The 9,035-nt window shown below is 55.5% G+C and overlaps 1 protein-coding gene across 1 annotated transcript in view; it reads right to left on the bottom strand.

Annotated features, from left to right (window-relative positions):
• Positions 1-4,917: 4,917 nt before the first annotated feature.
• The window catches only part of LOC112973784 (SITS-binding protein-like), a 5,165-nt gene continuing 1,047 nt past the window's right edge, over positions 4,918-9,035 (bottom strand). The window contains exons 2-8 of the mRNA XM_026082081.1: positions 8,908-9,026; positions 8,591-8,797; positions 8,223-8,491; positions 7,584-7,720; positions 7,375-7,496; positions 6,712-6,891; positions 4,918-5,322 (exon numbers count right to left, since the gene is read on the bottom strand). Coding sequence (XP_025937866.1) covers positions 5,149-5,322; positions 6,712-6,891; positions 7,375-7,496; positions 7,584-7,720; positions 8,223-8,491; positions 8,591-8,797; positions 8,908-9,026 — 1,208 coding nt within the window. The 3' untranslated portion in view covers positions 4,918-5,148. The remainder of the gene's footprint in view (positions 5,323-6,711; positions 6,892-7,374; positions 7,497-7,583; positions 7,721-8,222; positions 8,492-8,590; positions 8,798-8,907; positions 9,027-9,035) is intronic.

The raw sequence follows: 9,035 nt of genomic DNA, 5'->3' as shown, positions 1-9,035 counted from the left end.
ATAGCCAGGGAATCCCACCAGAAGACACAACTGCTGAGCACCTTATTTTTTTTCCCCCCAGTTAAAAAAGAAAAAAGGCCTCAAGGGTGACTTCAAAACAGCCAGCGTGACCCTGTGATTTCAGAAAGCCTCTGTACCTGTCRGGCGTTTTGACCAGCCCCAGGCAGACCTGCAGCCCAGCTGGCCGTGGCCCATAATGCCGCCGCCACCACCACGGCAGTCCTTCAATCCGATTCTGCGCGGCATCGCGGCGGGTATCCCCGGAAACCGGAGCACAACAGCCCCTTGTTGACAAAGGACAAAGTTTGRTCACCGTCTTCCTGCAAAGCAAACGGCCCCCGTGCCCTAAATCAACAAAACGCAAAAGTGTAAACCTCAGAGGACAGGATACGGGTGAAAAAATATTTACATAGCCAAAAGGTCGCCTAGCCCAGCTCTCAGGTTTGCAAACAGTTAAAAATCTCCCCCTGGGGCAGAAGCCCTACAATCTTTTCCAGGGAGCGGGAAGAGGGGCAGGGCCTTTTAATCTATATAGCAATAGGAGCGCATTAGTCATGAGCATTGTAAAAATCTCTTTCTTATGAGGAGACCTGCCCAAATCATTAGTTACTCTACTAGTCTGGAAGATTTATAAATATATCTGGAAAATATGCAAACGTATTTGTTGCATAGGGGAAAAGCAACAGCATAGGGAGCGGAGTAAAATAAAGTGCTTAAAACCAAGAATAAATATTAGAAGAGCTTGTGCTGGTAGTATTTTTGTTTTTACTGCATATCATAGTTCATTAAAAATTGCAAGCATTTATCAATTAATAGTCACAGAGACCCCATTTGAGGAAATTACTTAAGCATGCATTTAATTCCTATCCAACTCAGTAGATCTCGAACTCATGCGTAGATCATTTTTCTCACCCCGACAAAATCATGACAATTAGCTTAAAAGAATGGAAATAAAAAATGTATGTTAGATTCTTTCTGTTTTCTATTATATGAACCTTTAGCATGCGCAGGAGTTGCAGCTTCGGGCTTTTCCATAGGGCGCAGCTGTAGGAACGGGAACAGAAGGAGGGATTTTCATACATCCTCGTGGCTCGGGAGCAGGTGTCGGGAGCGATGACAACGAAGTGGTGGTTGGCTGCTGAAGCACCTTCCTGAAAGCGGCCCCTGGATGACACGTCCGTGTCCTCGACCGGTTGCTTTGCCGGCCTTTTCGGATGCCCTGGCTGTTCACCACTTCTCCCTGCCCAAATTCATGGGCGTCTCAGGTCGGCCAGCACAGCTACTAGTTGCAACAACCCGGGCCAGCAAAGAGTTACTCTTCCAACCGTGCCTGCGGTATTCAACTACTTCTGGCGAGGTCAGGTTTGTTTTTACCTGAATTGAGCCATGTGGAAGCACCAGCTGCATCCGCGGGGCTTAAAAAAGCCACAAAAGCTCCCGGGAATAACCACTTTTCCCGGCAGCATGAGTAAACGGGGTCAAGCTATTAGTTTCCTGGAACTGCTTTAGCAAGGGAAAACGTTAGTGCCTCTTCAGCGCCGGCGCCGAGAATAGGAACCGAGGGGAAGAGCACGGTGAATAGCTCCCAGGCACGCTGAAACCAAAGGGGGCCAAGCCTTTAAATTACATTTACATCACTAAACACTTCATTAGCGTCTTGATGACTCCACGCATGTTCTTCAGGATCCGACTGCGCCCAAGCTATAAAACGGATTCGCAATACGCCGGCAGCCGGCAGGAGCCCTGTGACGCCCGCTGTAACCCCGAAACGGCTCGGCAGCGCGCGGGTCGCGACGAGGGGGGTCGCGCTCCGGCAGGCTCCCGGTTCCCGTCGTCCTGTGACGCCGGCGCAAACCCCGTCAAAGCAGCAGCGACTCGAATTAAGGCAAATTCACTGCAGAAAGAAGGCATATCCGATTAACAGAGAGGGCAACAAGCCGGGGGGGAAATAAAACAAAAAAACAGGCTGCCGGAGGACTTGACATCACACATCGTCTCTCTCTTTTCTTTTTAAAGATAAAACTTGCCTTAAGCACAAGCTACGGGGATCCGCAGGGGAGTCAGTGAGTTGCCCCTTCGGGCCATGCTCAGATCTGGCGAAGGAAATACCGGGCTGGAGAAGTGAAGCGATACCAGCGTTGCCGAAGAACGTGCCGCGTTGCTCAGTAATAATAAAACATTTAACTTCCTAGGTGGGTTTTCTGCGCTTGGGTGTTTTCTGTGCTTGGAGGAAGAGGAGGGAAGCGCCCCTGAGCCTGGCCTTCCTCCCCGGCAAAGAAACGTGCTCCCAACTTGCTGGCCTGAAAGGGGAGATCACTGCATCACGTGCTGGTGCGGGCTGCTCCTTTCCTAGCGTTCAGCCAGCCGCCAAACCTGGGTTTGAGTTAGTGGTTTTCCCGGACGCCAAGAATAGCAAAAAGCTGCCGTCTTCTGCTGCCAGCCTCCTTCCTTCCCCGACAGCGTAATAAGCTTGACCTTGAGGAGGATCTGGAGGGAAGTGCTGGCACGGTCTGGGATCTGAAGTGATTTAATCTCCCATTAGTGCTCCAGGAGGAGACAGGCATGCCGTCTCCTCTGCGGCCGCCTGCCGCCAGAGGTATTCGGGGTTTTGTTCAAAAACCGAGATCCAGATCCTCCGAGGTCGCTTCAGGTCAAGTGCCTGAATCGAAGCTGAGCCTCAGCCGAGCCCTCGCTTCCCCGAGAAGTGTGATTTATACAAGCCTCAAACGCTGCAAGCGAAAGGCAGCGAGCCCCGAGGACTGGCGTTTCTGTTTAAATAATAACGCCGCCAATGCCGGCCTGGCATTGCCAGCTCCGCTTGTGCCGGGTTGTTCTCAGAGCAAAAAAAAAACCATGCCTGCAAAGAGCAGCCAGCCGCCACTAAGCGCCTTGGCAGTGCTGGAAAAAGCACGTCCGCTTCCTCGCTTTCCCTCCCCTGGAGGGAGATGGCAGCAGTGGGATCAGCCCGCGCCGCTCCTGCCGGCCCCCTTTCCCGCGGTTGCCCCCGCTGCCAGGACCCCTCCACACAGCCGGGAGCTGTGGCAACGGGCAGGAGGAACAGCCGTGAAGTTTCCATCTCCGTGCAAGCGCCCTGGATGTAAACTAAAACCCGCAGCCACACCGCAGCATGCAAGGAAAAGCTCTGCTAGAGGAGGAGACTTGCTTCTAAGGAGGCGTTTGGGTTTCTTCCTCCCCAAGCTTTCCATAGCAGCCTCAGCTTTCTTCCTGCTCATTCGCTATTGCGGTTGAACTGGATTTTGGAGAGATCCTCGCTTGGGCTGAGTGGGTGCCTCCATGGGTGGTGGATGCCGGGCCCTTTTGTGCATGCTAAACACACAAGACAACAACAGGCACTGAGCCCGGACCCTTCGGGCTTATTTTTACCAGATGCGTGAACAGGATGTCCAAAGGGTGAAGAGGCCACCGCTGTGTTGAGAGGAGGATGCCGAGGGTGGAGGAGCTGGTGCAAGTCCTCCCCGCGTTAGAGCACAACGTGACCTGCTTCTCTTGCCCCCTACTCTCATCCTGCCTGTCCCCTGCGGTGCTTGGGATCCCTCACACTCCACTGCACCCTGAAGGCTCTCTGTAAAGCATAGAAACCTCCGACCTAGCTTTTTTTCGAGGAAAAAGTCCCCCTGGCCAAGCTGCTGCTGCTGGTAGCAAGCCGTCTCCAGCAGAGCTGTGTACTGCACCTTGCCTGCGAATCTGCTCCCTTGCTTCCAGGCAGAGCGGCACGGTGAGCGCTGCTGCCAACRGAGGCAAAGCTGAAGCAGGGGAGATGCAGAAAGCGAAGATGGTGCATGAGTCACAACAGTGCCGTTAAAGTTTCCTTCCCCCCAGTACAGCAACCCCCCTGGGCAGAGCCACTGGGGCGCACTGGGAAGCCGTGTTTGCTGTCGCTAGCTTCTCGCCACGTCCCACGTTTGCCAGCCGCTGGGAACAGGTATCCTGCTGAACGCCGAACGCCGCCGAAAATCGCGGTATTTCTGCGCCCTCCTGGGCTGCCAGGCAGCTCTGCCCGTTCCAGACGCTGCAGCCAAGCCCCTGCGGCCACGTGCTTCAGATAGCAACGTTGCTGGTTCCCAAAATAAATGCTTCGGGGCCATTCCCAAAGGCACGGCCAAGGCGCTGCAGGTCCAGCTTCCCAACGCCGTGCATCCCCCCACAGCCTGTCAGCAGCGCACGAGGCTCCTCGCCTGCGTTACCTGCTGCCACGCTGCACATCTTTGTCCTTTACCGTCTGTTTTCTGGCTTTTTCGCCCGAAACGACGATGGCATTTCCCCTTGACATGACCAAATCGGGTGGGGATGGTGCAGTTTCCCCAAGCTGAAGTGTTGCAAGCTGTAGAGGTAGGTGATGCCAGCCGGTGTTGCACGAACTTCTTCAGGCACTTGGGACTGGTCCGCTTCGAGTATTTCTTTTCCAGGTGGGCCATCATGCGGTCTGTCGACGCCACGCTCTGTTAGACCTGCTTCTTGCCTTGATTGAGTTGTTTTCCTTCACCAGAAAGCAGCCTCCAGTAGACCTGGAGTCTACCCGCTTTTCCCATTATCCTGTAAGTTGGTCTCTCACCACCAAAGACTCTCCTGGTGGATCATACACGGAATTGGATCGGATAAGCAGGTAGAGTTCAGCACATGCAATGTCCACGCACATGAATAGAGCTATCACACATCTACATCTATCACACATTTTCCTATATATATCTTCTTTCTTTATATATATATTTTTTAATGCAGAAGTCCCATCCTGGCAGAACCTGATGTTCATTTATCTCAGATTTTGGGCAATCCACAGTCTGGGCAGGGCAGCATCTTCGACCGGGGTGCCAAGAACCTGGAAATGCTGAATGCGCCCGCTTGAACAGATGCACACAAACATTTCTCTGGGAAAACCCTGGAAAAAGATGGGCTGCCATTCTGCRTGGATGTATATTTGTGCCAAAGCTCCTACTGTATCTTTGCTATTTTAGAATAATAGCAAATAATAAAAGATTTGAACAGTTTCTGTTGAAATTAAAAAAAAAAAGTTCTTGGAAAAGTGCAAATGGGGTTAATTCGTCTTAAAAGGAAGAGAGAGCACATTTGGCCAGCGCTGCTCTCGTRGGAAGGAGGTAAACCATCGGAAAGCCGCGACGGTCTGCAAATTTAGGAGGCCTTTACGAAAACCGGCACCTCTGCAAGGCTGGCGGAGTAATTCCTGAGGACAGTTCCTCCGTCAAACACCTGGGCCGTGTTGGTGTCCATCCACAGGCACCCTTCTCCTGGCAGGTAGATGTCCCTCCACGTTTGCCCTTTTTCGGTTATCGGGGCCACCAGGACCTGCAGTTAAGAAGAGAAGCGCTTTCAGCACAGGTGGGGTTACCTGAAGGCAACGCCAGCTGCTCCGAGCAAGCCAGGAGGCCAAAGGCGGACRTGAGCAACCACAGAGAAACCCAGGACTAGAAATCCAAAATAAGAAAACTTAGGAAAGCTGGTATTTCCTACACAACAACACTCCCGTTTCCAGGCAAGTTGAGCAGGATGGAGCAGRTGTAGATAGCACGATCACGGTGAGTAACGGTGCCTGGTGCTGCGGATGGGATGGGGCTGGCATGGGACACCCCTTACGGCAGCTCCATCAGGCTAGACAGGACAGAYGAAGGTTATGTTAGACTCGAGGAAAGCCTGCCGTGCCCACGTCGCATAGGAAACTCATGGCAGAGCTGGGAATTTCTCTTTGCTCCCACGACCCTGCAGTGCAGACACTTCAGCGTCACTGTTTTTAATCCGTTAGTCCTATATAATCTTGCAAGAAATCAAGCAGAAWCTTGTCTTGCAATCAGAAATCAACCCATTGCTGGGGATGGGAGAAGAGCCCCCGTTTCCCTCAGCAGGCTTTAGCTCTAGGCTGCCAGAAGGGAGGGCTTCAAAAAATTGGAAAAACAGCAAAGAGGAAAGAGGCCAAGAACGGATAACTCCCGTGCCAACGCACCGCCCGCCCCGCGGCTCGCCAGCACTCGTGCACCGAGCTGCTGTCATATCTACGTGCTAATGGAGGTGGCACGTCCTGCTCCCTCCTCTCCTTCCCTTCTGCTTCCCACTGCTGTCTGCGYGGCTCAACCCTCCCTTCCCAGCTCCTGAGCTGCCCAAGAGCCTCAAATGGTTTTCAAAATCTCCCTTTTTTTGATTTATGGCAGAAGAACACTTCTAAATTGCTRAAGTCGCCTGGTTGGCAGAGGGGTCCTGAGATCTTTTTCTCCCTGCTGCTGCAAGGTAAAAAAAAGCAGTTCCTAGAATTATTCCTGATAAATTATTTCACTTCAGAAACGGAAAGAGGTTTTCAGGACCCTAAATGAAGAATTTTGCAAGAAAATCACAGCCCTTATTTGAGAGGAAAAAAAAACCTAGCTGCTTTAGCTTAAATTTAAAGCTACTTGAACAGCTGAAGCTTTGAGCTGTATTCGTGCAGAACTGGGTGCGCGGGACGATGAAGGAAGAGATGGYAAGAGGAAAAAAAAAGAAAATAAAACTATAGAAAAGCAGGATTGTTGTTCCCAAGCCTGAGCCAGCTGTGGCGGCATGGGGTAGAGGCATTGGAAAGGGAGGAAAGCCTGGTGCAACATCTGCCCACATCTGCAAACGTAACTCAGCAACGCAAGCCGCTCTTGTACCAAAACGAGGACAAGCTCCTCATGAACCTGCGCCGGGTATCCCAATACTATTTCTCACCTCATCTCCGATGAGGAATTCGTCCTCTATCGTGAAGGCAGCCGGATCCATGGGGCTGAGCCACCACACCGGCCGGAAGATGGGATATCCCCACTCCACCCAGTCCTGGCTGTATTTTGCGATGAGCGGAGCCACAAAGTCCTGGTGCCTCTGGATGCATTGCCTGGTGAGATTCAGGACCTGCGGGGAAAGACACGGCACGTTCCTGCATCCGATAAACAGCAAGGCGAGCAGGAAAGAAAAAGAAATATAAATATATATATATATAAAGTATATATTTCTTGCAGGAAGGGACAAAAGCCTGAACCGCTGAATTGCAACATCCCGATCAGGTCGCGCCAGACAACGCGGGGCGAGCCGGTTTGGTACGGTGGGTAAAGCCTGCTTAGATATGACCCRCAGGGTCAGGGGACAGCTGCTGGCAGGCAATATGTGCCTTTAACCAAAGCAGCGAAGTCTTCTCCTGCTGGCAGAGAGACTTGGTTGCTTGGCAAGCAGGGAAAGCTGGTGGGACCCAGGCAATCTGGGCCAAAAATCAGGGCGCAAGCGTGCGAAGGTCTGACCTGGTGGGTAGCCAGCAAGTCTTGGGCAGGGATTTAAGCCACGACGTGCCCCAAACGCAGCAGGGGGGGTGCAACCCCAAGCGGGAAAGCGGGGACGTACCCAGGCGTCGCAGCAGGCCCACGGCGGCGTGCTGAAGGACATCACGGGCAGGAAGGTCACGATCTGCAGCCACCGCACGTACAGCTCTTGGTCCGCCGGTGCCTCGTCGGCCAGGGTCCCTCCTGCCGGGCAGAGGCAAGCCGAGACGCCGCTCGCATCCCCATCCCGCGTCCCCCCTCGTGCCCACGCGGCAGACGGCGCTCCCTTACCCACGGCGTCGGGGACGAAGAAGCTGTAGCCCAGGAGGCTGTAGTGCAGCGCGGCGGGCACCAGCCCCTTCAGGCCGCCGTGGCTCCAGTCGGCGCGCAGCGGGCTCATCCGCACGAAGAGCGGCAGGTGGCTCGACCTGGGGGGGCACAAGGGGCGGCGCGGCCTCCTCGCAGCAGGGTTTTCCCCCAGATCGAAGCGTGTGAGAAAGGCGGCTGGGGGCCCTGATAAATCCTCTTCACGCTACCGCTGACCCTCGGCTGCCGAGAAGTCCCCGCTCGCGCTTTGACTCCTCGCAGCGGCCGCGCTCCGAAGCGGCACAGAAGCAGCACCACATTTCCCCACAACCATGAATTAACCCCGCTGCGGGTTACGCGAGGAYGAAAAGCAAGAAAACCACATTTTTTTGCTGCCACAAGCCATCGCCAACGTGGAGGGGTTGGCCAAGGCTCTAGGGCTGGATGCATTGGAAAAGTGTCTTGGTTGCATTGGAAAGGTGGCAGCACCCGGGGGCGTTTTGACTCTCTAAAGTATAAAATAATAATAATWATCAAGGAAAAAACCTCCTAAAGGAGGAAGAAGGGGAGATCTGAGAACAACGCTGCCCTCAGCCTCTKCCTGCCCGGGCGCCGGGGACCCACCTGGCTCCGGCAGTGACGACGGTGCCGTTGCCCAGCCGGGCAGCCACGGCGGCGAGCGCCTCGGCGTAGCCGTCGCCCCGCAGCCGGCCGGGTGGCTGGAGGCCGCGCTCGAGGTAGGCGTTGCCTTCGGCGCCCTCGAGCGCCGCGTGCTCAGCGCCCAGCGCCTGCCGCAGGCGCCCGGCGCGCGCCACGAACCAGCTCACGGCGGCCTCGCTGGTGGCGTCGAGGCGGGCGGCGAGCTGCCCTTTCCAGGGGGAGAGCAGCGGCACCTGCGGCAGAGGACACGGATGGTGGCATTTTTGGGGAGGGGAGGRCTAGATTTTTCCCGGGAGGGAGGCGGGATGCCGGGAAGGGGCGGTGCGGAGTACCGAGCCCTCGGGGCGCAGGCGCAGGCTCAGCCAGCGGCTCGCCGCCGCGCCGTCCCCCAGCGACCTCAGGAAGAGCGGCGAGGCCACGCCGGCATAGGGGGACAGCGTGATGGAGAGCTTCATGGGCTCGATGGCGGAGAGGTCCCAGGGCTCCTTGGCGCCGCGCCGCCGCCGCCTCCTCCTCTCCGCGGGCGCGCTCCAGCCGTCCTGCGGGGCGGAAAGGCAGAGGCGAGGGAGAAGGAAAACCCAGCGTACGGCACCGGCTCCTGCAAAGCGCCGCGGCGGCGAGCCGGGCGCCGCGGGCGGGCGCGACGTACCACGTCGGCGAGGGCGGCGGTGCAGCGCTCGCCCAGGGCCAGGAGCCCGTCCTTGAGCCGGTGCCGCTGCAGGCGGTTGGAGAAGGCCCTGAGGCCCCGCTTGATTTTGGCGGCCGAGCCCGCCGGGC

The sequence above is a fragment of the Apteryx rowi genome, unplaced genomic scaffold (assembly GCF_003343035.1).
Source record: "Apteryx rowi isolate R43461 unplaced genomic scaffold, aptRow1 scaffold_566, whole genome shotgun sequence".
Lineage (NCBI taxonomy): Eukaryota > Metazoa > Chordata > Aves > Apterygiformes > Apterygidae > Apteryx > Apteryx rowi.
The sequence above is the reverse complement of the archived record's forward strand: the minus strand, read 5'-3'. Positions and strand labels throughout refer to the sequence as shown.